This window comes from Littorina saxatilis, linkage group LG1 (assembly GCF_037325665.1).
Source record: "Littorina saxatilis isolate snail1 linkage group LG1, US_GU_Lsax_2.0, whole genome shotgun sequence".
In the NCBI taxonomy this organism is placed as follows: Eukaryota; Metazoa; Mollusca; class Gastropoda; order Littorinimorpha; family Littorinidae; genus Littorina; species Littorina saxatilis.
The window spans coordinates 38,239,058-38,266,784 of record NC_090245.1 but is presented as its reverse complement, the minus strand read 5'-3'; the positions used below and the strand labels follow the sequence as shown (position 1 = coordinate 38,266,784).

Genomic DNA, 27,727 nt, shown 5'->3' with positions numbered 1-27,727 from the left:
CAGAGAGAGACTGCATGGTAGAGATAGAGAGAGAGAGAGAGAGAGAGAGAGAGAGAGAGAGAGAAAAAAGACTGAGAGAGAGAGAGGCCGAGAGGAAGGAGACTGAGGGAGAGAGAACACCACCAAAGGGCAAAACTAAATCAGTCTTTTGCGACACACACTGATCGAGACGACTATATTGAAGCATGCAAGTTAGCCAAGAACTAAAACTGATACCACGATCGATGACATGATGGGCGTGGTTTAACCACGCCAATATGCATTGACAAGTTAATCAGCAAATGTGCGATATTTGATGTGATGTTTGTAATCACTGATTATTGTTCCGCCTAGGCTCAGGCGGAAATGACTGCGTATGATACAAATTTGTCTGCACTAATCATTGTTCCGTCAAGACTTAAAGGCTAGGCGGGGAATGGTCACTGATCCACTTGAACAAAGACGACCGCAGGCTGAAGAGGCTTCAGTAGCAGATAAATCGATTCCAGCCTTTCAATTGTTGGAGACACTGGAACACAAGAACTGTCTTCGGGACGAGCTGTCTTGTTATCATCGGAACCATTATCACTCTAGGATTTCTTTTAAGAAAAATGACCGTGGCATGTCAGCAAAGGCACCGACACAGAAATTATCAGTACACAAGGCGGCAGTTCCCTTCGCACGGCCAAAACCCTGTCAGTTTCTTGGAAGTCTGGGACCAAGCAAAGAGGTGTGGCCAGTTGGCTGGAATACTCCAGAGATGATATGGCTACAGAATGTAGGTGGGCATAGAGGCATGGCGATGGGCGTACATGGGCGGAGGCCTGGCCGTCAAAGCCTCCAGTTTCTTCCAGTCGACCCTCCGCCGGTAAAACGGGTGGTCCGTCAAACATTCATACTCTTCTGGACCTCCCAGTCTCCTGTCAGGGGCTTTGGTCAGCAGCTGCACACGCCGCACTCAATCTCAGTTTTGCTTGCTGTACATGAATTTAAGTACACCCTCCCCCTCCCCCCCCCCCCCCCATTTTGAGACCCCTCCCCTCCATTTTGAGATCTCGCCACTAAGGTTTTCCCCATAGATTTTCTACTCATAACCTCCATTTAAAGACATTCTTTCTTTTAAGACTAAATCTTAAAAGGCGGGTCCGCTGTAGGTGCGTTAGTTTTGAAAGCATACAGGGTCAGAAACTGACTGAATCTCGTGGTTTGCAAGGACTGATGTGGTCGCCTTTGTGTCCGATTTAAATATATCCCCCACAACTAATGTTTATTTTTTTTAAATTTGTTTTTTATATCTATATATATATATATACTCACAAAACGACATACATTCATTTGACATTCGTGTCAGTAACAATTACAACTTCTGGACGTAGAAAATACAAACAGGACAAATACAACACATTCTACGTAAAAACTAGGGAAAGAAAAAATAATAATGATGACATGAAGACAAACTATCTAAATCGAGAGCATAGAATCAATATATATATATACTCAATCCATTTTCTCAAAGAAATCTCCGTCGCGATATAACCTTCGTGGTTGAAAACGACGTTAAACACCAAATAAAGAAAGAAAAGATCAAAGAAATCTCTGTACCATTTCCAGTCAATATCAAACTTTTTCTTATTACACCTTACACTATATGAATATTTTTCATCAACATCATCAAATTTTTCATTTTTACCATCTTTACAAATCCATTTAAATGTGGAACACTTTTCTTAATATATCCCCCACAACTCATTTTAACACGATGTAAACTTGGAGATGTTTACCAGATGTGTACTCTTATATTCCTAAAAAGGTTTTAAGTCTTTGTCAGAACAAAATCGTTCAGAACAAAATCTGTCAGAATAAAAATGCTATAGAGCGGATGTCATTTATTTATTTATTTAGTATTTCTTCAAATTAATTTTGTCAGTAATTGACACCTCGGCACGCTAGCATACTTACTCCTTTGCAACAGGAAATTGCGTCTTTCGGAAGTTTTGAGTCGTATTTTGGTTCAGCGGTAAGAACTTCGTGCGTGAAGGCACAGTATCCAGGTTCTGAATTGGAGAAGGGAAACTGGCAGAAGACAAGTCACATAATCATTGCACCGATTTAGATAAATGTAAGGTAGCATAATTATGGAAAACGCAGTGTTAGAACGCTATGTTGAGAAAGAAGTCCAACATAAATCTTTTTTAAATACATAAAAGACTTTATTTACCTAACAGAAGCTACCAAAACATGAAAAACAATGGCAAAGAACATTCATATGCGCGGTCTTTTCAGCAGCGGCCAGGGACATGACACGACTTAGTTAACAGTGAACTGAAACGAGATGAAGAACAATGCTTTCATACTTTGTGGCAGGGTTGGCATAGTTAGTCTGAGAGGTGCTCCAGAATTTAGTTTTACAGATAAACAAAACCAAGGCCATTAAACCATTCAGGGTGGCACCTGCCCAAAGCCTGGAAGGCTGGCGAAGGCAACTTGCGAAGAAACTGGTCGTGCCAAAATCGGTGATCCAGTATCTTAATTTAGGGCAATTAGGACGGACGTGATAACGTGTTGAAGAGTGATGAAATCGATAAACAAGTCATCCTGGTAGCCTGGATTGTTCAAGGGAAAATATCAAAGAAAAGAAAAACCATGCAAGGCCCTCAGATCGCTTCTAAAGTTATACCTAAGATGTTGCGTTACAAATAATGCTACCGCGCAGGACTGCCTTGACTTTGCAAAAGAGTTTTGAAAGCCTCCAGTAAACTACCACAGATACTGTCAGGCTTTTACACACAGTACAAACACCCTTTCATTTAAACACTCACTGCTTGAGAACATCCTAGGTGCCCTCCCTAAAGAGCGAGCAATGTTCAAAGAATTTATTTTTGCGTGGTTTATCTTACCCTTGAGCCATTGTGAACCCGTGTGATCCAGTTTCCCTTTTTCACAATGAAGTCGTCAGTTAGTAATTTGAATGCGACTCGATGTGAGCTTATCTGCAATAGCACGTTATTATGTACCTCTGACTATGCACGAAACAAACGGTTGTGGTTCTAGCGATGGCTTTTGACTGTTCAGAGGAACTTGAACTGGCCGATGATGGGCATAAACCGTCGTCTGCTACGAGAACCACCATCTTGAACACACGGCCAGTACCGTGTAACTGGCCTTGATACGGAACGATCCAAGGGGGGCAATCTCAGTCATCTGAAAGAGGGAAATCCAAACGCAATCCGCTTTGTTCGATTATATGGGCTTGGACGATACAGAAAAATAAGAAAAGCAAAAGCTGGAGTCCAGTCTAGACAAAACTGCTATCAAGAACGCAGAAATGAATTTTTCTGAGTTTTTTTTTTTTTTGCCGTAAGCGCCGTGTCGAGCTAAAACTGAAGTTGTGGCACAATTTCGCTTCTCGCACATCTGATGCTTGTTGACATGCATCAACGAAGGGGCCTCACCCTGGAAGAGTTTCCTGCTCCGATAAACATGGCGCTTACGGCAACAACAAAAAACTCAGAAAAAATCAATTCTGCGTTCTTGATAGCAGTTTCGTCCAGACTGGACTCCAGCTTTTGCTTTTCTTATTTTTCTCTATCGTCCAAGCCCATAAAATCGAACAAAGCGGATTGCGTTTGGATTTCCCTCTTTCAGATGACTGAGATTGCCCCCCTTGGATCGTTCCGTATCAAGGCCAGTTACACGGTACTGGCCGTGTGTTCAAGATGCGAGAACCACGACCTTGCGTCACCCTGCTTCCGGGATATCTTTTTTAAAATTTTGAAAACTTCGAGTTGCACTGATCCTGTCTTAATGAAAAAAAGAATTCTTTTGTGATTTAATAATGTTTGTGTGACAAGATGTCAATTTATTATTTCGATTTTAAAAGTTAGGTCTAGCACCAAAACGCACCACGGTCCGATTGTCTCTGACACAATCCGCAAAATTAATTCTTTAAAAATTGCTCGAGTCTTTACGTAGGGCACCTAAGATGTTCCCGTTTGGTGAGCGTTCAAATGGAAGGGTGTTTGTACTGTGTGTAAAAGCCTGACAGTATCTGAGATGGGTTTACGGGAGGCGTACTGTGCCTTTAATTAACATTTCGTAAACTATGCGAAGAAATGGCATTCTGTGTGAGGGTTTGTTTGGGTTACTTCCCTTGATGCAAGATGGCGTTAATGCACGTGTTGCCGTTACCGCGTCATATAGGGCGCTATCCGTCTAGCTGCCAGGCGGCGTCTCTGGACTGTCACTTTTGTTTCCAGCACCGGAAAGAAGCAGCGCCTAGAAGCTCATTCATTTACTTTGATTTTATTAATTGCCACACTTGTAGGCCTAGTGCGCTATCGAGAAAATTGTGCCATGTGCTTTTAGATCACAGGTACAGTGAATACCCCAGCTTTTTTAATTTAGTCAAACTCTCCTGTTAAACGGTCAGACAAATAGTATCCCTTTAAGAATGAAAAACGCCAACGTACCCGACCATTGAGCATCTGGAAAAGGATGAGACCCAGAGACCACCAGTCAGCCGGCCGGGCGTAGGACTTCTGGGTAAGCTTCTGCACACTCCCCAATCACATGCACACCGTTACACATTTTTTTTTCCCGGTGCATGGGTAAAGCTGACTGATCAAAAGGAACTTACCCCGCTTAATTCGCTCAAAAAATTATATAACGTTGCTTTGGGTGTTGGAAAGAATAAAGGTATCGCAAAATTGTAAACCAACCCAGAACTGTCCAGGCTTTTTCGTGGGAAAAAAACTGCGCATTCTTCCATTTGGACACGATCCAGATATCTACAGCCTGGCTGCGTTCTGTACAGAGTGGGACATTTGTGCCCGTGTAGACCGTCTTGTGAATATAAATCCGCCGAGGCTTTTTTTTGCATGGGATGAAAGCATCCTTCCACTTGAACACATGTATACCAAAATCTATAGCCTGGTTGCTGCCTGTGCAAGGTGGCATTTTTGTACCCCAGCCCAGGGTTATTTGATACATCGAAATACCCCCACTTTGCACAGAAGAGTCAGGCTGCCGATTTGTGGTACATGTATATATATGTCAAAGTGGAAATATTTTCTAACCAAACGTAAACTCCTGAACAGAGTGGTAGCCTATGCACGATGGTTTACTCGGGAACAGAGGTATTGTTAAAGATTGCAAGGTTTCTGTTTGGTGAAGGCCCACAGGACTTTGACGCCATCACTGGCGACAATCATGACAGGTCCGATCAGACCCACTATCCCACAGGAGCTTGTATCAAAGCGCCGGTCCATTATTATTTACTCCTTCATGCTTATACTGTACCCTTACTACTAGTACTACTATTCACCAGCATGAAGGAGTAAATAATGATCGACCGGCGCTTTGATACATGCTCCTGTGCACTCTCCCATCCAAGCCTGTCATAATTGCGGCAATTATTTGTCCTCCCTGTCTGACTTTGATTCTCAATCTGTCCAATTCGTCGCTCTTTCTGGGCCAAGAAAAAGAGAAGCAATGGAAGTGCATGCATAGCATGGTTCATCGTGTGAAGATGTCTGTGAGAATAGTTCAACTTATATAGCGATTGAATGCAGTTGGTCTCGGGTGTTCTTTGGCTGACAGTATAAACAGAATCGGAAGGGTGGAGCATGCAAAATGATTCAGCAGAAAAATCTCTGAAGCATATCAATCTCCTGAACCATATAATACATCATCCATGCAATGCAGAGCTCATAAATCGAGAAATAGTAAGAAAGGTACTCAACAAAAGCCGCCGCCTCGCAAACATAATTGCACAATCATCCACACCAACACACATCCTCTCTGACCAACGATCTTCACCTCTGGCGCCCAGTAGCGCGGTGTGCCCGTGCTGACCTTGACGTTCTTCTTGCCGAAACAACCCGGTAAGCACGAGCCGAAGTCACAGATCTTGAGGTTGTTGTGCTCTGTGAACAACACGTTGTCCGGTTTCAGGTCTCTGTGTGAAACAAAGACATCGTTTTGTGCTCTAGTTTAACTAATCTCACGAGGCTACCTGTAGGCAATTGTACCGGCTGGCAAACCGGTTGCTGGGCTGAGGTGCACGAAAGTTGGAAAGTAGAGGCCACCCAACCGGGAGAGAACAACCCGCGGGGTCTGATTCGTTGAAATCACATCAAATCTCAATTTCAACCAAACCAACACCGCCGCTGGCTCTCACCCGGTTGGTAACTTTGTCATGCACCTCGGCCAAGGTCGATCTCTGTGCTTCTTCTTCTTCTTCTTCTTCAGCGTTCCAGAATTTTCTGGTTACGTGTGAGCTCGTTTGCCCATTTTGGATTCCCCACACTATACTCTGAGAGCATAGTCAGCTCACTCCGCTTTCGTTGAGTAGGCATGCTGAGTATTTTCGTGTTTCCATAACCCACCGAACTCTGACATGGATTACAGGATCTTTTCCGTGCGCACTTGGTCTTGTGCTTGCGTGTACACACGAAGGGGGTTAAGTCACTAGCAGGTCTGCACATAAGTTGACCTGGGAGATCGGAAAAATCTCTACTCTTAACCCACCAGGCGGCAGCGACCGGGATTCGAACTCACGACCTCCCGATTAGGAGGCCGACGTCTAACCACCACGCCACTGCTCCCGTCGATCTCTGTGCGAGACAGACGTCGTTTTTGTGCTCTATTTTGACCACTTCAACTAGCCTACCTGTAGGCAACTGTACCGGCTGCCTGTCCCGTTTCAGGTCTCTGGGTGAAACAAATTCATGAACGCTGCCCTGTTCTCTCTGTTCTTTTTGAATGATTTCAGTGTTTGACCAGTTGAAATGACCGAATGATCTGCATGTTCAGTAATGACTGTATGCATGCCGAATCCATGCGGGTGTATGAAACTTAAACTGCCTGAAATGTGTCCCGAACCACAACTGACAAGCATCGCAGGAAAATCGCGTCTTCTTCATTTTTCAGACCTTTGGGGTTTTTCCGAAATGCCCGAAATATAACCGACATCAAATGCTGGTTTAGGTAAATATAGTACATGTAGCATGTAAATTCGTCTGTGCATGCACGCTTTCCCCGTGAACCTTCGGTCCTCAGTCTTTTTACATTTAGTCAAGTTTTGACTAAATGTTTTAACATAGAGGGGGGAATCGAGACGAGGGTCGTGGTGTATATGTGTGTGTGTGTGTGTGTGTGTGTGTGTGTGTGTGTGTGTGTGTGTGTGTGTGTCTGTCTGTCTGTGTGTGTGTGTAGAGCGATTCAGACTAAACTACTGGGCCGATCTTTATGAAATTTGACATGAGAGTTCCTGGGTATGATATCCCCGGATCTTTTTCATTTTTTCGATAAATACCTTTGATGACGTCATATCCGGCTTTTTGTAAAAGTTGAGGCGGAACTGTCACACCCTCATTTTTCAATCAAATTGATTGAAATTTTGGCCAAGCAATCTTCGACGAAGGCCGGGGTTTGGTATTGCATTTCAGCTTGGTGGCTTAAAAACTAATGAGTGAGTTTGGTCATTAAAAATCGGAAACTTGTAATTAAAATTATTTTTTTATTAAACGATCCAAAAACAATTTCATCTTATTCTTCGTCATTTTCTGATTCCAAAAACATATACATATGTTATATTTGGATTAAAAACAAGCTCTGAAAATTAAAAATATAAAAATTATGATCAAAATTAAATTTCCGAAATCGTTTTAAAAACTATTTCATCTTATTCCTTGTCGGTTCCTGATTCCAAAAACATATAGATATGATATGTTTGGATTAAAAACACGCTCAGAAAGTTAAAACGAAGAGAGGTACAGTAAAGCGTGCTATGAAGCACAGCGCAATCGCTACCGCGCCAAACAGGCTCGTCACTTTCACTGCCTTTTGCACTAGCGGCGGACTACGTTCAGTTTCATTCTGTGAGTTCCACAGCTTGACTAAATGCGGACTACGTTCAGTTTCATTCTGTGAGTTCCACAGCTTGACTAAATGTAGTAATTTCGCCTTACGCGACTTGTTTACATTTAGTCAAGTTTTGACTAAATGTTTTAACGTAGAGGGGGGAATCGAGACGAGGGTTGTGGTGTGTGTGTGTACTGTGTGTGTGTGTGTGTGTGTGTGTGTGTGTGTGTGTGTGTGTGTGTGTGTGTGTCTGTCTGTCTGTCTGTGTGTGTGTGTAGAGCGATTCAGACCAAACTACTGGACCGATCTTTATGAAATTTGACATGAGAGTTCCTGGGAATGATATCCCCGGACGTTTTTTTCTTTTTTTCGATAAATACCTTTGATGACGTCATATCCGGCTTTTTGTAAAAGTTGAGGCGGCACTGTCACACCCTCATTTTTCAATCAAATTGATTGAAATTTTGGCCAAGCAATCTTCGACGAAGGCCGGACTTCGGTATTGCATTTCAGCTTGGTGGCTTAAAAATTAATTAATGACTTTGGTCATTAAAAATCTCAAAATTGTAAAAAAAATAAATTTTTTAAAACGATCAAAATTTACGTTTATCTTATTCTTCATCATTTTCTGATTCCAAAAACATATAAATATGTTATATTCGGATTAAAAAAAAACTCTGAAAATAAAAAATATAGAAATTATTATTAAGATAAAATTTCCGAAATCGATTTGAAAACAATTTCATCTTAATCCTTGTGGGTTCCTGATTCCAAAAACATAGATGTGATATGTTTGGATTAAAAACACGCTCAGAAAGTTAACAAGTCGCGTAAGGCGAAAATACAACATTTAGTCAAGTAGCTGTCGAACTCACAGAATGAAACTGAACGCAATGCCATTTTTCAGCAAGACCGTATACTCGTAGCATCGTCAGTCCACCGCTCATGGCAAAGGCAGTGAAATTGACAAGAAGAGCGGGGTAGTAGTTGCGCTAAGAAGGATAGCACGCTTTTCTGTACCTCTCTTTGTTTTAACTTTCTGAGCGTGTTTTTAATCCAAACATATCATATCTATGTTTTTGGAATCAGGAACCGACAAGGAATAAGATGAAAGTGTTTTTAAATTGATTTCGACAATTTAATTTTGATAATAATTTTTATATATTTAATTTTCAGAGCTTGTTTTTAATCCAAATATAACATATTTATATGTTTTTGGAATCAGAAAATGATGGAGAATAAGATGAACGTAAATTTGGATCGTTTTATACATTTTTATTTTTTTTACAATTTTCAGATTTTTAATGACCAAAGTCATTAATTAATTTTTAAGCCACCAAGCTGAAATGCAATACCGAAGTCCGGGCTTCGTCGAAGATTACTTGACCAAAATTTCAACAAATTTGGTTGAAAAATGAGGGCGTGACAGTTCCGCCTCAACTTTCACGAAAAGCCGGATATGACGACATCAAAGACATTTATCAAAAAAATGAAAAAAACGTATGGGGATTTCATACCCAGGAACTCTCATGTCAAATTTCATAAAGATCGGTCCAGTAGTTTAGTCTGAATCGCTCTACACACACACACACACACACACAGACACACACACATACACCACGACCCTCGTCTCGATTCCCCCCTCTACGTTAAAACATTTAGTCAAAACTTGACTAAATGTAAAAAGAATAGAGATAAAGAAAAGCGTGCTATCCTTCTCAGCGCAACTACTACCCCGCTCTTCTTGTCAATTTCACTGCCTGTGCATCGAGCGGTGGACTGACGATGTTGCTGTAAAAATGCAGTGAGTTCAGTTTCATTCTGTTAGTTCGACAGCTTGACTAAATGTTGTAATTTCGCCTTACGCGACTTGTTTCTTTTTCTGAAATGTGCAAGGTGCACCCGGTGGATGTGAATAATGGATACAGAGACAGAATCCCAGATGAACAGACACTGAGACGGGCAGACAGACAGACAGACAAATGGAAATGCAACAAATACTGACTAAGAGAGGAGAAAAATAGGAGAAGAAAGGTAAGGAGAAGAGCGATTCTCAGATTTTTCAATATTATTATTTTGATGAGACTGAGCAATTACCTGAACAGTATTCCCTGACTGTGCAGGTACATGATGCCAAGCGCAATCTGAGCACTGTAGAAGGCGGCCGCTACGGGAGAGAACGGTTCCGTCAGTCTCTTGGTCAGGGACCCACCGGGAAGGTACTCCATTACGATGTACAGGGCAAACTGACACACACACACATACACACACACACACACACACACACACGAAAACACGCGCGCGCGCACACACACACACACACACACACACACACACACACACACACCACTTGAAATGTTCCATCAAAATGTATAATGCAACGAACCAACTAAAAAGGGTCCGACCCACGGGGAATGTTCTCCACTACGACGTGCAGGTCAAACTGCAAAACACAGAGAGCGTTTCAAAATGCTCGTTGGGAACACATGAGAGTGCTAAGCAACCCGAAGGACCGGTCCGGGATGGTTCTCCGCTTCAAAGTACATGGAAAACTACGAGACACACACACAGAACGCCTTGCATGTTCAATTTCTATGGCAACAGATTTCATTAGACTTAATGACAAAAACTCAGGGAACCACCGAGAAGATACGTCAATACGATAAATACGGAAAATGCAATCAACACAGAGAACACTTGTCAATACATCAGACCACGAGCAAGTCTCCTCCATCCCCCCTCCCTCCCCCCCCCTTCCCCCCCCCCTTCCCCCACGGGTCAGTTTTGCGAGTCAGTTCTGAGTTCTCTCGCCTTGACCTACCATGGTGCTGAAGTGTGAGTGGAGGGAGACAAGAAAGGGGTAGTTGCCTGTGCTCAACATCACTCGCACCTCCACCTCCGCCCTCCGCCTCTGCATCGTCAGCTGTACCTTCACCGCCAAGTGTTCCTTCGTTACACGGAACCGTGTCAGATACACCTGCAGGGCATCAAACAGGGCATCAGGGCGGGGATGTAGCTCAGTCGGTAGCGCGCTGGATTTGTATCCAGTTGGCCGCTGTCAGCGTGAGTTCGTCCCCACGTTCGGCGAGAGATTTATTTCTCAGAGTCAACTTTGTGTGCAGACTCTCCTCGGTGTCCGAACACCCCCGTGTGTACACGCAAGCACAAGACCAAGTGCGCACGAAAAAATCCTGTAATCCATGTCAGAGTTCGGTGGGTTATAGAAACACGAAAATACCCAGCATGCTTCCTCCGAAAGCGGCGTGTGGCCATGGCTGCCTAAATGGCGGGGTAAAAACGGTCATACACGTAAAAGCCGTGGGAGTTTCAGCCCATGAACGAACAAACAAAAAACAGGGCATCCGGACTGAGGTGCACGCAGCGAAACTAGGTCCGACTCAACTGGTTGGGAACAAAAAGCCACATGGTCCGATCGGTTGAAATCACAACCAAATCTCATCTTCAACGAATCCGACCCTGCGGTTGCGTTCCACCCAGTTGGGTGGGACCCAGTTTCGCTTCATGCAGCTCAGCCCACATCTCCCGTGATACTGGACGCTGTGGAACTACAGTGGAACCCTCCTTTTAAGACCTCCACCCTAAAATAAGCTGGTAAGTTTCGTTTCAAGGATTTAATTCCTGAAGTTTTCTGGTGAATTCTTTTTTGCTATTTCATTTAATACTAACCGTACCCAGAAGAGAAAGACGAACCTTCCGTCGGTCCACACTACACCCACCGTCCACCCTGAGACGATCGACCACAAAGCATTTCAAAAACGCATTAAAAATACCTGCCTTTCCGTGCAGTGAACGTTTATGTTAACGACCACAGATTTGTCCAGTCTTTAACAAGTGGTAAGAGCATATCTTCCACTTGCACGTACGGGCCCAGGCTACCCACAAAAGCTCCTCCTCGGGACCCCAAAATTTGACGTATAGAGGGTCCCTGGACCCCCTTAATGGAACTTTAGAAGGTCCGAAGATCAGGAGGTTAATATTATTGTTTACGGAAGGCACATACATTCCTCGCCGACACATGATCTTTGGGGCGCTTATGTCAATGTAATGCCGACATTTGAAAGTTCCATTCACAAAAACATTCTGGTCATGTAGGTTATAGATAAACTCCGTAAATTTGCGTCGGTACAGATCGTTCTGAACCTTATCTGAAAACAGTACCGATGGCACGCGTGATAAGGGATACGTAGTGCGTCCTGACCCGCACGTTTTAGATTTAGTGCGTCGCGGAGCCCCCAGCATCAATTTCTAATACGTTTTTGGGGCTTCTAGTGCGTATACGACGCAGGGACGCACAGATTGGAGAGCCTTGACGCATAACACAAATCTTGCTTCCCGTGTTAAGCAGGACATTTTTGTTGGATTATTTCCGCAGACTGACGTAAGTGTCATTAACAAAACTAATTCAGTAACAAAAATACCTATACTTTGCTCTCTGTTTGTAATAACTACTGGAGAAGGACGGTACCTTTAACCAACCGACGACTCAACCCGCACCGTTCATTCTACCTTGCCATAACTGCCCGAACCCAGCTGTTCCAAGAAGTCGAAGAAATCCTCAGGCTTCGGTTCGCGCGACCCGTCCGGCTCAGGCGGCGGGGCATCAGTCTTCTCACTGAACTCGTGCAGGCGTGGAAGTCGGCTCCCAATCCGATAACTGCCCTTGAGGCCTTTTCAAAAGCACAAGATTGTTTTCAGTCTAGCGTGTCAAAAAGGAACCCACAAGGAATACATTGAGCTTGACAATTCAGCAAACACTCAGTTAGCATACCAATAACAAAGCATAGCTCACAGCACCAACCCCTCTTTCTTCTTTAACCTATCCATTCGTATACACCACCTTCACACAACCGTCACACACGTACACACACACACACACATACACATACACACACAAACTCACACACACACACGCAAATACACACGTATACACACACGCAATCTCACATCCCTGCCCCCCCCCCCCCTCCCCCCACCCACAGAACTTCTATGCACACCATTTTGGCTGCCCCCGCCAGAGTTCCTGATCGCAGTTTCCAGTTGCTGTCGCCAGACGTACTGATCCGACGTGTGCCTTCGGGTCCTGCCCGGAGAAATCCAGGGATCTGGTTTACGACGTAAAGCAGTGCCAAATACATGTAGAGTGTTTTTTCCCCCGGAGATCCCTTCACTCTCTGATTTCTGGACGAACATGAATTGAGATATTAAACGTACCTTCCTCAACTCAAAAGTATTCAAACGAGCACTTAAAACGCACCTCTTCAAGAAATACAACCCCTGATTTTGTTTTCTCAGTCCATCAGTAGGCAACATGTAGTGTATTTGTTGTTTTAGTGATAATGTGATAATGTATATAAACATCTAGGGCTGTTTTTCAGTATTGTAGATAACATGTTCTGTTTGATTAAGGGTATTCAGCTGGTATTTCCTTGTTTTCACTACCTATTTTATTCATGTTTTTATTACTTAGTTAGTGGAAGAATCTTTGGTATGTATGTTTGATGGTGTATGCTTTTAATTAAGCGTTGCTGACTATGAATGTAGATGTAAATGCTTGTATAACTGTGTTTTAATTTTAAATGTGTCAAGCGCAAAGAGCATAATTGTAAAGTTATGATGTTGCGCTATATAAATGCTCATTTATTATTATTATTATTATAAAAGTTCACGCCGGCGAAAGGAGTATGCCTTTTTTTCGTGTTGTCCCCTTCGCCGCTGACAATCTGAGCCGGGACTTGACAGTGAGGCCTCAACTTTTGTAAAAAGACGGATCTGACGTCATAAATTTTTTTTTATCGAAATAATGAGAAAAAGCGTGTTGGGGATACCATCTGGAAGAATGCATACGTTTTATGGAGATCTGTCAAGTACTTTTTTCGGGAATCGCTCTACACACACACACACACACACCGCACACACACACACGCCACCACCCTCAATTCGATTCCCAGTCTATCTGAAAAAAATAATCAAAATTCGATCAAATGTAAAAAGGCACTTAGCTCAGTAATACGTAGACTCATCGATAACGTAGACGAAGGGCATGACTATAAAGTCAAGCTAATTTTCTTTCTTTCAAAATTATTATTTGTTGTATATCCATGCATCCTCCACCAAAAACACTAAATCGACGTACTTGTTATGAATGTATCGTTTTGCCTATCACGAAAAGTTCCATAAACTTACCTGTTTTTTTTGTGTTTTTTTTAATCTTGACGATTGAGCGTCTATCTCAATCTGTTTCGGATGTGTGTGTTTCTTTGAGGGCCCCAAAGGGTTTAAAATCGTGATCGTGATTGGCGTTTTTTGACCTTTCTGTGACCGTGATTGCCGAAATTTCCATTTCTGTGATCGTGATGGGACTTTGCCCGTGATACGTGATGACAAAAAAATCAAGTCTCGTGATCGTGATCGTGATTTGTTTTCGTGATCGTGATGGGCATTATTGCAAAGCATTTTATTTTCAACGTACATTTTTCACAGCTGTATCACTCTATGATCCTCTATTCGTCAAGGAGCCAATCCCGATTGAAGGGAAGCAACAACACATTCAGAAATATGATTTTGACAGCGATTGCTTCCCTTTAAGAGAACCAATCACACAAAAAAAGAGATCCAATCAGAAGGCAAATTGCAAAAGTCTGCCAAACTTCATCCAATGGAAGGGCTTCGTGCAAAAGTTTTGAGTGTATTCAGTCAAATTCGAATTCGAAGATCAAAAATGGCGTACAGCGGTACTGTCATCGAACTTCTGTTATATTTTGTGGATTCAAGCCAGACCAAAGCAGGCGGCGAGAATGCCTTCCTTGGTGGAAAGGTCAGGCTACGGGTCGGTCTTTCCGAAGACGAAATATCAAGGTATGTTGATCTATGTTGCTCTATGACTGTTCTGAATGTAGGCAAAGATCTTGAAATTTGTTCAAGATCTTTGAGTTTGAGTGAGATCATTGACATTGTCGACATTGCCACGTCCGACTGTCACTCGCTCAGTGTGACCTCGACTGGCTCGATATCGAGTCTGCGTGTAGCCAAAACCGAAACTAGAACGATGTGTTTTTCATACCAGCAACGTGGACACGCTTGGCATATATTCTAATTCTAGTAATTGTCGTTTCTTTGCATTAAGCTTGGATTTATTTTAGCGCCTGTAAACTTTAATATCAGCAATGGGTTAAATTCAGAAACAATGGCAGGGAGACGTGCCAGTTTGGGTCACTTGATCCTCATGAGTCATGTCAAACTCAAAGACGATCAAAGTCATGTTCGTTAGGGATTTTGTCAGGCATGCTACTTTTCCGGTAATTGCCGGAAATCCGATAAAGCCGTTTTCAAAATCCGGTAAAGTCAAATTTATTCCGGTGAAGTTGAAAAATTTCCGCAAAAACGATCTGTGTGAATATCGCGCAACGCGACCGGGCGCCGGTCGCAATGAAGCCAGCGCACAGTAGTCAATGTTGTTTTCACCAGTTTTGAGGTGTGTTGAATGGTGGTGGGGGGAGGCTAAAATGGGATTTTTAACAAGATCACAACACTAATACAGCCCTGAAAATGATGCCCAGAATGCACCAGATTGCACCGATTTTAACCGTTTTTTGAAAAAAATGTCGGGGGGGCATGCCCCCGGACCCCCCTAGTTGGCTCGCCTGCTTTGCAGGCTCAGGCTTGTGGCTTTGCCACTGCGCGCTTCTTTCAGGTAAAACCATTTTTGGCCTGTAGCATTCCTTTTGTATTTCAAGGCCATAAAACCAGGCGATGGTGTACCTCAAATTGAATGGCAAAGTTGAAAATAAAGAACCCATCACACATACATGTACTTTAATTTCAATCCACGCAATAGTTTTTGAGAAAATGGGTTTACAAGATTTAGCTCTGGAAATGTGAAATTGTGCAAGTATATATTCATCTTTGTGAGTCAGGGTGTGGGAGTTGAATGTGTATGAGTGGAGAGAGAGAGAGAGAGAGAGAGAGAGAGAGAGAGAGAGAGAGAGAGAGAGAGAGAGAGAGAGAGAGAGAGAGAGAGAGAAAACAATGAAAACAACATTCTTGTTACTGATTACAAATCATGATATGTATTTCTATGTGTGTATGAAAGAGAATTCAAAAAATAATAATAATAAAGTGCAACAGTTCTCACTTTGTGTTGAATAAACAATAGATCCAGAGGAGCGAATTACTGTGTGGTTGTGTTTGCTTTGACACGTGCTTTCTGTACATGCAACTTTTACCGTGAACGTGATTTGCCACTGGTGTTCGTGATCGTGAAAACAAAAATCAAGGTAACTGTGATCGTGAAAGCTAAAATTTCCCTTCCCGTGATCGTGATGATACCCCCCCTTTGGGGCCCTCTTCTTTGGAAAAATAATTTAAGACACATACTCACCTTTACGGAGCACCGGCCACAGCAAAAGAAGCCTACTTTCTTTGGCCCCTCGTCCGCTTCCAAAGCGTTTATCTTCTGGGCGATAGTTTTGGCAGCATTATGGTCGATGAAAGGTAGATCAGCCTCAAAGTTTACACTGAAAGAAACAATAACTGTCCTACGTTGTTGGTGATGTTGTTGTTTTTCTCCTAATTTTATTCATTTTAAACGCAACATTATACATAAAAGAAACAAACAACATTTTTGTTGACAGTTTTTTTATTCATTCAATATTTTTATATTTTGTTATACTCTCATTGTAATAATTTTACTCACATCTATCATGTATTATGAAAAGGCCTCTGTCCGTCCCGCCGTCCGTCCGTCCGTCACACTTTTGACCGCTTATTATATATCAGCCGTTTTGCCTGAAATGTGGCATGACGTATTTTGCTTTGCCAACCAGCCAACCGCTACGCGGCGAATACGGGAGCTGCACGTATTAAAGCGCTTTGCTGCTGTCCTTCGCTCATAGCTCGGGCATTTATTAACCGATTCGGGAATGTGGATATATAGAGATGCTGAATCCTGTTGCCAAATTCTTTAAGTAGTCGTTGGAGTTATTATTCAAAGAAAGCACGCTCGACCGCTTTATCGTTGAGCGCATGGAGCCGTTTTTTGACCCAAGAACAGCGACACGGTCCGGAGTGGCACACTACACACCGGGGACTGTGTTCCGCCTGTTTTTAGCTGGTCCCGTTGTTACTCCCTTTTACAGCTGGTACCGTTGTAACGTAAACGTAAGTGTTTTCATAAAAAACACAAACTATGACTTTCACACTGAACCAAGCAAAAATTGATGAATGTCAGTAGAACGGGGAATAATTGTTTTCTTTGCAGACAGCTACTTACGTCTATTGCTTACCTGGTTCGTTGACAGTGGCCAAATGTAGGGCCTGCATGCGTTTTGTTTTTTTAGTGAAAAATGAACGTTCAACGTTAATTTCTCTCTAACAAGGATTTGAAGTACAAATATTCCTCTATTTTTACTATTTTTGGTATATCATTCTATGTTCATCTGTATCAATTTCGTGTTTCAATGCGTCATCATTATGGCATAAGAAGCAATCAAAACAAGCAAGTGGTGTACGTTTTGTTCCGCGCTGGAGCCCCTAAATTTGTGTCTCTCCAGCGTGGGTGTCCAGCGCGGAACAAAACTCGACTGACATGGGTTTTGGTTTTACTTCTCGTGCCTCAACACTTTGAAGCATGGTCGGGGAAATGCATCAGCATAACAGCAAGAAACTATATAACAAACTTATGATACAGAAAAGCCATAAAATGATACCGTTGCTTATCATTTCTTAATTTTGATCAGCTTTAGTGCCCAAAAAGCGACATTCCGCGAGTATTTCAAGCCGATGCGGGTCACATAATAAACCTAGTCAGATTTTTTTACTTAGGTTAGTGCTAACAACATTTGTTTCCGGATCTGAGTTTTTTTTTATAAGACATACATGTAATTCGTACTTTAGTGCAGACACGTACGTTTGCGTGACACCGGTACCAGCTGAAAACGGGAGTAACACAGTCCCCGGTGTGTTCCAGTTATAGCGCTTTCCTCTCACGCTGGCTAGACTCCCAGCCAGTGTTTTTATATTTAGTCAAGTTTTGACTAAATATTTTAACATCGAGGGGGAATCGAAACGAGGGTCGTGGTGTATGTGTGTGTGTGTGTGTGTGTGTCTGTCTGTCTGTCTGTGTGTGTGTGTAGAGCGATTCAGACTAAACTACTGGACCGATCTTTATGAAATTTGACATTAAAGTTCCTGGGTATGAAATCCCCATACGTTTTTTTCATTTTTTTGATAAATGTCTTTGATTACGTCATATCCGGCTTTTCGTGAAAGTTGAGGCGGCACTGTCACGCTCTCATTTTTCAACCAAATTGGTTGAAATTTTGGTCAAGTAATCTTCGACGAAGGCCGGGGTTTGGTATTGCATTTCAGCTTGGTGGCTTAAAAACTAATGAGTGAGTTTGGTCATTAAAAATCTGAAAATTGTAAAAAAAAAAAAAAAATTTATAAAACGATCCAAATTTACGTACATCTTATTCTTTATCATTTTCTTATTCCAAAAATGTATAAATATGTTATATTTGGATTAAAACCAAGCTCTGAAAATTAAAAATATAAAAATTATTATCAAAATTAAATTGTCCAAATCAATTTTAAAACACCATCTTATTCCTTGTCGGTTCCTGATTCCCAAAACATATAGATATGATATGTTTGGATTAAAAACACGCTCAGAAAGTTAAAACAAAGAGAGGTACAGAAAAGCGTGCTATCCTTCTCAGCGCAAGTACTACCCCGCTCTTCCTGTCAATTTCACTGCTTTTGCCGTGCGCGGTAGACTGACGATGCTACGAGTATACGGTCTTGCTGCGTTGCATTGCGTTCAGTTTCATTCTGTGAGTTCAAAAGCTACTTGACTAAATGTTGTATTTTCGCCTTACGCGACTTGTTTTTTACATTTAGTCAAGTTTTGACTAAATGTTTTAACGTAGAGGGGGGAATCGAGACGAGGGTCGTGGTGTATGTGCGTGTGTGTGTGTGTGTGTGTGTGTGTGTGTGTGTGTCTGTGTGTGTGTGTAGAGCGATTCAGACTAAACTACTGGACCGATCTTTATGAAATTTGACATGAGAGTTCCTGGGTATGAAATCCCCGAACTTTTTTTCATTTTTTTGATAAATGTCTTTGATGACGTCATATCCGGCTTTTCGTGAAAGTTGAGGCGGCACTGTCACGCCCTCATTTTTCAACCAAATTGGTTGAAATTTTGGTCAAGTAATCTTCGACAAAGCCCGGACTTCGGTATTGCATTTCAGCTTGGTGGCTTAAAAATTAATTAATGACTTTGGTCATTAAAAATCTGAAAATTGTAAAAAAAATAAAAATTTATAAAACGATCCAAATTTACGTTCATCTTATTCTCCATCATTTTCTGATTCCAAAAACATATAAATATGTTATATTTGGATTAAAAACAAGCTCTGAAAATTAAATATATAAAAATTATTATCAAAATTAAATTGTCGAAATCAATTTAAAAACACTTTCATCTTATTCCTTGTCGGTTCCTGATTCCAAAAACATATAGATATGATATGTTTGGATTAAAAACACGCTCAGAAAGTTAAAACAAAGAGAGGTACAGAAAAGCGTGCTATCCTTCTTAGCGCAACTACTACCCCGCTCTTCTTGTCAATTTCACTGCCTTTGCCATGAGCGGTGGACTGACGATGCTACGAGTATACGGTCTTGCTGAAAAATGGCATTGCGTTCAGTTTCATTCTGTGAGTTCGACAGCTACTTGACTAAATGTTGTATTTTCGCCTTACGCGACTTGTTTTATATTTACAGTCCACTTGGTACCTGTGTGATTAGTATGTGTTTTGTGTGATTTTGGGGATTGTTGTAACTTGTATGGATCTAATTTTAATTAAAAAAAAAAAAAAGCAAAGCCCTTTGAGCTGTTATAGGAATTTGAGCTATAAAAAAAAAGGTGATGAAAAGGGTACCTGACCAAATTCAGGGACAAGAAGGTGGAGGCAGCAAGGGAGAGGAGATTGGCACTGCCCTCATAAAAAAACACTATCTTGCGATGTTGGTGAAATACGTTTACGACATTTGAAACTCACCCATGACCAAAATGTAAACACTTTCACATCAGAGTGTGTGTGTGTGTGTGTGTGTGTGTGTGTGTGTGTGCGTGTGCGTGCGTGCGTGTGCGTGCGCTATTGTGTGTCAGTGTGGTTTATGACTTTCTCACCACGACGGGACTGTGCTTTGAGTGTACATGGGTCGATCGCCCACAAGCGTGGATTTGACGCTGGCCGGAGAGCCTCGCTGGTATGGGGGAAAAGAGGCCAGACTTTTGCTGTCCCTGGCCATTTGCAAAGCCTTTACAGTCGACTGATCTTGGTCATCAGAAATCGATTGAAAACGTTTGTTGTCCTGAAAAATAATGGAATCCCATGAAATGCCATTTTCAAACTTATAATTTATATGCGCAAAATGTTGAAAAAAAAGGGTAGGGTGCCGAGGAAAATGACGGTGCAAAATGTAAGGCATCGTAAAAGCCTAGTACATTAAGTATCAAGTGCTGTTGTGTGTGTGTGTGTGTATGTGTGTGTGTGTGTGTGTGAGGGGGATGGCGTGCATGCGTGCGTGAGTGTGTGTGTGTGTGTGTGTGTTGATAACTTGTTCTTTCTCAGATGGAAATATGGCAAGTTGACGGTCACATCTGATACAAATTAGTTCTTGATATGAAAATAGTATGATTACTATGATTTATATGATTCGACTTGATTTCACTGGATACGAAACATAAAAAACTGAACCGATTAAAATCAAGAAACACCGGAAAAAACCCCACCAAGAAACATCGAAACAAGCTAATGCTGAGCTTACATATGTGCACCAAGACAAAGGTGGGAAGATGGCCTCCTCCGGGCGTGAGATAACCGCAAAACTTGAAATGCTAATATCACTTTCATTCTCTGTTAATGATATGTTTCCGCTTAATGCGTCATCATCGGTTTGGCTCTTTGCACCGCCACCACCACAGTCCGGATTCTCTGTTTCGTCGGGGATGACAATGAGGGGTACGATCTGTGCAAAGCAGAAAACGGATGTTATGAAAAGAGAAAGAAAGAGAGAGACAGAGACAGAGACAAAGACAGACACAGACACAGAGAGACACAGATACAGAGAGACAGAGACCTCAAGAGAGACAGAGAGAGGCAGAGAGAGAGAGACAGAAAGGGACAGAGATATATATATATAAATCTACACTCAGACAGACAGCCAGACACACACACACACTGAAACACCATGACACCACAAGTCACTATCGGATATTAGTTACAAGAGACCCGACGTGGTATCTGTGACTGCCAACGTCCAACCCGGACGGTAACTTGGGTTTCGCCGGGAAGAAGTCGAGCCAAATACCCGGCTGCGCCGGGGACCCGGCTTTACCAGGTGTACGCCGGCTTCGCCGGCGCACCGCACGAAGGAAGGGAGATAAACGCGCAAAACACTGGAGAAGATAAGGAAGAGTAATACCCGGCTTCGCCGGGACAGTGACCTTCTAAAAATAGTATAACGGGAATATGGATTGAGCGTTGTCGACAGTGACCTTCTAAAAATAGAAACGGGAATATGGATTGACGCCACACGAAGGAAGGGAGATAAACGCAAAAACACTGGAGAAGATAAGGAAGAGTTACTGGGAATGGATCTGGGAAGATGAACAGAAAAACCAAAATCGGTTCAGCGCTGCGCGCTGAGAGCACGTGTTGAAATATCTCATCGACCAGGTTGTGTCCGGGGTGTACCTGAATATGGCCACCAAATTTGAAACAGATCCATCGAGAACCTTGGCCGTGCATCGCGAACACACAGACACACACACACACACACACACAGACACAAGTCGTATATATATATAGATACCCGCTTCGCCCCGTAGCCGGCTTCGCCGGGAAGAAGTAGAGCCGAATACCGGGTTAGTATTCGCCGGGTGAGTGGCGCACCGTACGCCGGGTGAGTGGCGCACCGTACGCGATTGACGCCACACGAAGGAAGGGAGATAAACGCGCAAAACACTGGAGAAGATAAGGAGCGTTGTGGACAGTGACCTTCTAAAAATAGTAACGGGAATATGGATTGAGCGTTGTGGACAGTGACCTTCTAAAAATAGTAACGGGAATATGGATTGACGCCACACGAAGGAAGGGAGATAAACGCAAAACACTGGAGAAGATAAGGAAGAGTTACTGGGGATGGATCTGGGAAGATGAACAGAAAAAACCAAAATTGGATCAGCGCTGCGCGCTGAGAGCACGTGATGAAAATTCTCATCGACCAGGTTGTGTCCGGGGTCTACCTGAATATGCCCACCAAATTTGAAGCAGATGCATCGAGAACTTTGGCCGTGCATCGCGAACACACACACACACACACACACACACACACACACACACACACACACACACACACACACACACACACACACAGAGAGACACAAGTCGTATATATATCTATATATACGACTTGTGTCTGTTTGTCTGTGTGTTTGTGTATCTGTCTGTGTATTTGTGTGTTTGTGTATTTGTGTATTCGCCATGCACGGCCAAAGTTCTCGATGGATCTGCTTCAAATTTGGTGGGCATATTCAGGTAGACCCGGGACACGACACAACCTGGTCGATATTTCAACACGTGCTCTCAGCGCGCAGCGCGGAACCGATTTTGGTTCCACCTCAGCTATTTTGGTTCCACCTCAGCTTACCCGGGCCCCCATACCGACACACCATAGCCGCTACACCACATCACAACGCCAAAGTTCTCGGTGGATCTTTTTCAAATTTGGACACCGTATTCAGCTACACCCCGGACACAATATCATCGATGAGATATTTCAACACGTGCTCTCAGCGCGCAGCGCTGAACTGATTTTGGTTTTTGTCTTCATTTCACCCTTATAAGTAACTCTTCCTTATCTTCTCCAGTGTTTGGCGTTTATCTCCCTTCCTTCGTGTGGCTTTCCCGTTCAGTTGTAAGTTACTACACTGCGCTGTCCACTGCGCTGAGCGTCTTCGGATATATTCCCGGCGTTCTGTTACTGTTACTATTTTTAGAAGGTCAACGCAGTGTACAGAACGTAAATTGGACCCGTAAATTATCCTCACTGTAAAAGTGCAAAGGTCGAATCAATTTATAGCCACGCGAAAAATACACTGTCATCTATCTCTCTATAGATACGGCTTCTCTGTGTTTTTGTGTGTGTGTGTGTGAGTGTGTGTGTCTCTATGTAAGCAACACCTGTGCATTGTTCAGTTCTGTTTGTGATGTGGTCTGGCGGCTTTTATGTAATTTTATGTACTGGCCTTCCTTTGAGAAGCCATAACTTGCTCAGTCCTGTTTGAGTGGAGTTCGCCTCCAAAGGTGATTAACACGGTTACATTCGTCGACAAGGATGGGACTCGATATGGTCAGGAATGGCATTATGGCCACTGAATCATTTTCGTGCTGTTCCCATTCCACGAATCTGGGAGGGACCTAAGCTTGGCGGGTCCATTGTTCGGACCCGGCGAAGCCGGCGTACGGCTCTAAGTACTTCTTCCCGGCGAAGCCGGCTACCCGGCGAAGCGGGTATTCATTCTAGTATATATATATATAGATAGATATCTACATATATACGACTTGTGTCTGTGTGTGTTCGCGATGCACGGCCAAAGTTCTCGATGGATCTGCTTCAAATGTGGTGGGCATATTCAGGTAGACCCCGGACACAACCTGGTCGATGAGAATTTTCAACACGTGCTCTCAGCGCGCAGCGCTGAACCGATTTTGGTTTTTCTGTAGATCCACTACATCCATTCCCAGTAACTCTTCCTTATTTTCTCCAGTGTTTTGCGCGTTTATCTCCCTTCCTTCGTGTGGCGTCAATCCATATTCCCGTTACTATTTTTAGAAGGTCACTGTCCACAACGCTTTCATCCCGGCGAAGCCGGATATTCCCGTTACTATTTTTAGAAGGTCACTGTCCACAACGCTTTCATCCCGGCGAAGCCGGGTATTCCTCTACTTCTTTCCGGCGAAGCCGGGTATCATTCGGCTCTACTTCTTCCCGGCGAAGCGGGTATTCATTCTAGTCTATATATATCTATATATATATACGACTAGTGTCTGTGTGTCTGTCTGTGTATCTGTCTGTGTGTCTGTGTGTCTGTGCGCGATGCGCGGCCAAGGTTCTCGATGGATCTGCTTCAAATTTGGTGGGCTTATTCAGAGAGACCCCGGACACAACCTCATCGATGAGATATTTCAACAAGTGTTCTCAGCGCGCAGCGCGGAACCGATTTTGGTTCCACCTCAGCTATTTTGGTTCCACCTCAGCTTACCCGGGCCCCCATACCGACACACCATAGCCGCTACACCACATCACAACGCCAAAGTTCTCGGTGGATCTTTTTCAAATTTGGACACCGTATTCAGCTACACCCCGGACACAATATCATCGATGAAATATTTCAACACGTGCTCTCAGCGCGCAGCGCTGAACTCATTTTCGTTTTTGCGTTCATTTCACCATTATAAGTAACTCTTCCTTATCTTCTCCAGTGTTTGGCGTTTATCTCCCTTCCTTCGTGTGGCTTTCCCGTTCAGTTCTAAGTTACTATTACTATTTTTAGAATGTCACTGCGCTGTCCACTGCGCTGTCCAGAACGCTTCCCTTGCACCCGTAAGTTGTTCTTACTGTCAAAGTGAAAAGGTCGAATCAATTTATAGCCACGCGAAAAATACACTCTCACCTATCTCTATATATTTATAGATACAGATATGCATATATATATACGGCTTCTCTGTGTGTGTGTGTGTTTGTGTGTGTGTGTAGGCAAAAACCTATGTATTATAGAGTTCTGTTTGTGATGGGGTCTAGCGGCTTTTGTCTGTCTGTATGTTCTGGCATGTGAGAAGCCACAGCAGATAATATAGGGCTAAGAAATAAGCTCTAAAATTCTCAATCCCGTTTGACAGGACTTCGCCTTTCAAAGGTGATTGTGGTGAACCGCCACGCTGTCTGTCTCTGTCGCGCCGTTCACCCCAAATTCCCGTTTCTGAGAGTGACTATTTTTAGAATGTCACTGCGCTGTCCAGAACGCTTCCCTTGCACCCGTAAGTTGTTCTTACTGTCAAAGTGAAAAGGTCGAATCAATTTATAGCCACGCGAAAAATACACTCTCACCTATCTCTATATATTTATAGATATAGATATACATATATATATATACGGCTTCTCTGTGTGTGTGTTTGTGTGTGTGTGTGTGGGAAAAAACCTGTTGATTGTAGAGTTCTGTTTGTGATGGGGTCTAGCGGCTTTTGTCTGTCTGTATGTTCTGGCATTTGAGAAGCCACAACAGATAATATAGGGCTAAGAAATAAGCTCTAAAATTCTCAATCCCGTTTGACAGGACTTCGCTTGCAGAGGTGATTGTGATGAACCGCCACGCTGTCTGTCTCTGTCTCGCGATTCACCCCGGCGAAGCCGGGTATTCCTCTAGTATATATATATACGACTTGTGTCTGTCTGTGTGTCTGTGTGTGTGTGTGTGTGTGTGTGTGTGTGTGTGTGTGCGTGCGTTCGCGATGCACGGCCAAAGTTCTCGATGCATCTGCTTCAAATTTGGTGGGCATATTCAGGTACACCCCGGACACAATCTTGTCGATGAACATTTTCAACACGTGCTCTCAGCGCGCAGCGCTGAACCGATTTTGGTTTTTCTGTTCATCCATTCCCAGTAACTCTTCCTTATCTTTTCCAGTGTTTTGCGTTTATCTCCCTTCCTTCGTGTGGCGTCAATCCATATTCCCGTTACTATTTTTAGAAGGTCACTGTCCACAACGCTCAATCCATATTCCTGTTACTATTTTTAGAAGGTCACTGTCCACAACGCTCCTTATCTTCTCCAGTGTTTTGCGCGTTTATCTCCCTTCCTTCGTGTGGCGTCAATCGCGTAAGGTGCGCCACTTACCCGGGTACCCGGCGTACGGTGCGCCACTCACCCTTTTTTCATAACCACTTTATCTAAAGTTGGGGTAAGACCCGGGAGCATGCCCCTACTGGTTTTACCGTGAGGGCGTAATTAGAAGTGTTGTGTCTCATTATTACATATATCTTTTTTGTCGTGTTTATTGCAATTTTTATTTATTTTATTCATGTAACCCTAGGGTTTTTTTAAATAAATATTAACTTGACTTGTAAACCAACACTTATCATCAACACGGGATGCACAACGCCTGTAGACTCATTTGAAGACAGACGGAAGGAACAAAAGATACTGAGAGATTACGGGTCTGAAAGGGGTAAAGAACGCGATACATCCAATTTTTATTTTTATTCATACATGTGTGAGTGACATACAATAACTCACCAAACGAGAACAACTCGTGTTTTTAAATGTCGAACAGTCTAAGTCTTGTCCCTGTGATGATGATGTGTTCACGTTGGGTTCTCCCGATGGCATGGGAACCGTCAAGTGTCCTGATTCTTCACCTTGTGCAGGATCGAACCTGCTCGGGAGGTGTGATGCAGATTGCGTACTAGCAGAAGCAGCGAGTTCGTATTCCCAAATTTCGACTTCTGGGTGAATATGCACGGATTTGCTTCGACGCCAACTTGACGAGAAACAAGGAAGGAGAGCCTTGCATATCGTTCGCTTTCGAAACGTCATACCTTACCCATGGCATAAAGAAATGCAGGATGTTTTCATATTAGGAATGGCCATAGTTCCAGTTCATTCTGGCAACCAGCTTAAAACATTTTTGCAAAAATAAATCAGCTGAAATGAACCAACAGCTGTCACATCATGATCATGTATGGCTGTGGAGAGACACATATCCACTAACAAGTTCTAAACGTGTTCGTGTGCTTTTTGGCCGCGGTCTTATGGTGCCAGTGAGATCTTGGAGAGCCCTTGCAGTCAAACTCACACAGACTGCACTGTTGCTGTTCTTGTTATTGTCGATGCTACGCAATTAACTATGTTCGAAATCTACCGCTAACGAAACTCTCGAACTTAGGAAGGGATACCACTCTGGAAGAACTTCCTGTTTCTCAACTTGTAAGTTGTAGTGCGCTATCAGGGATCCAATACTTTGCCCGCTAAGTAAACACTGCCATGTGTTTTAGATCAGTGTATGCAGGTGATTTAGAACTTTCCATTGATGATTTTTTTTGCCGTAGCCTTAAGAAAATTATTTCCTCAAACGTCTTGATTTTTTCATACAAAGCCGAGGGTGTAAGATATCAAAGAAACGTTTTGATCCAATTAGTTTTCCTATTGCAATTAAAAGGAAAACATTCAAAGGAGAGTTGTAAGAAAATATTCAGAGAAATGTTTTCCAATACAAATAGTATTAATAATATAATAAGGATACTTATATCGCGCAAATCTTAAAATAGTTCTAAGCGCCTCACAAAAACATACACAAACAAGTCGCGTAAGGCGAAATTACTACATTTAGTCAAGCTGTGGAACTCACAGAATGAAACTGAACGTAGTCCGCCGCTAGTGCAAAAGGCAGTGAAAGTGACGAGCCTGTTTGGCGCGGTAGCGATTGCGCTGTGCTTCATAACACGCTTTACTGTACCTCTCTTCGTTTTAACTTTCTGAGCGTGTTTTTAATCCAAACATATCATATCTATATGTTTTTGGAATCAGGAACCGACAAGGAATAAGATGAAATAGTTTTTAAAACGATTTCGGAAATTTAATTTTGATCATAATTTTTATATTTTTAATTTTCAGAGCTTCTTTTTAATCCAAATATAACATATGTATATGTTTTTGGAATCAAAAAATGACGAAGAATAAGATGAAATTGTTTTTGGATCGTTTAATAAAAAAATAATTTTAATTACAAGTTTCCGATT

General features: G+C 42.7%; 1 protein-coding gene across 2 annotated transcripts; it reads right to left on the bottom strand.

Moving 5' to 3' along the window:
• Positions 1 to 287: 287 nt before the first annotated feature.
• Positions 288 to 26,661, bottom strand: LOC138963800 (uncharacterized). 2 transcript variants are annotated; one of them, XM_070335682.1, is made up of 12 exons: positions 26,226 to 26,661; positions 20,696 to 20,896; positions 20,055 to 20,239; positions 16,241 to 16,376; positions 12,858 to 13,041; positions 12,370 to 12,530; positions 10,664 to 10,819; positions 9,940 to 10,088; positions 5,797 to 5,935; positions 4,449 to 4,529; positions 1,939 to 2,052; positions 288 to 922 (listed from the first exon to the last, which is right to left on the bottom strand). In XM_070335682.1, exons 1-12 carry the CDS (start codon positions 26,523 to 26,525, stop codon positions 749 to 751), a joined length of 1,980 nt encoding a protein of 659 aa, XP_070191783.1. In that variant the 5' UTR covers positions 26,526 to 26,661; the 3' UTR covers positions 288 to 748. The 2 variants fall into 2 exon arrangements, with proteins under 2 accessions (XP_070191783.1, XP_070191845.1); XM_070335744.1 differs by lacking the exon at positions 10,664 to 10,819.
• Between the last annotated feature and the right edge of the window lie 1,066 nt (positions 26,662 to 27,727).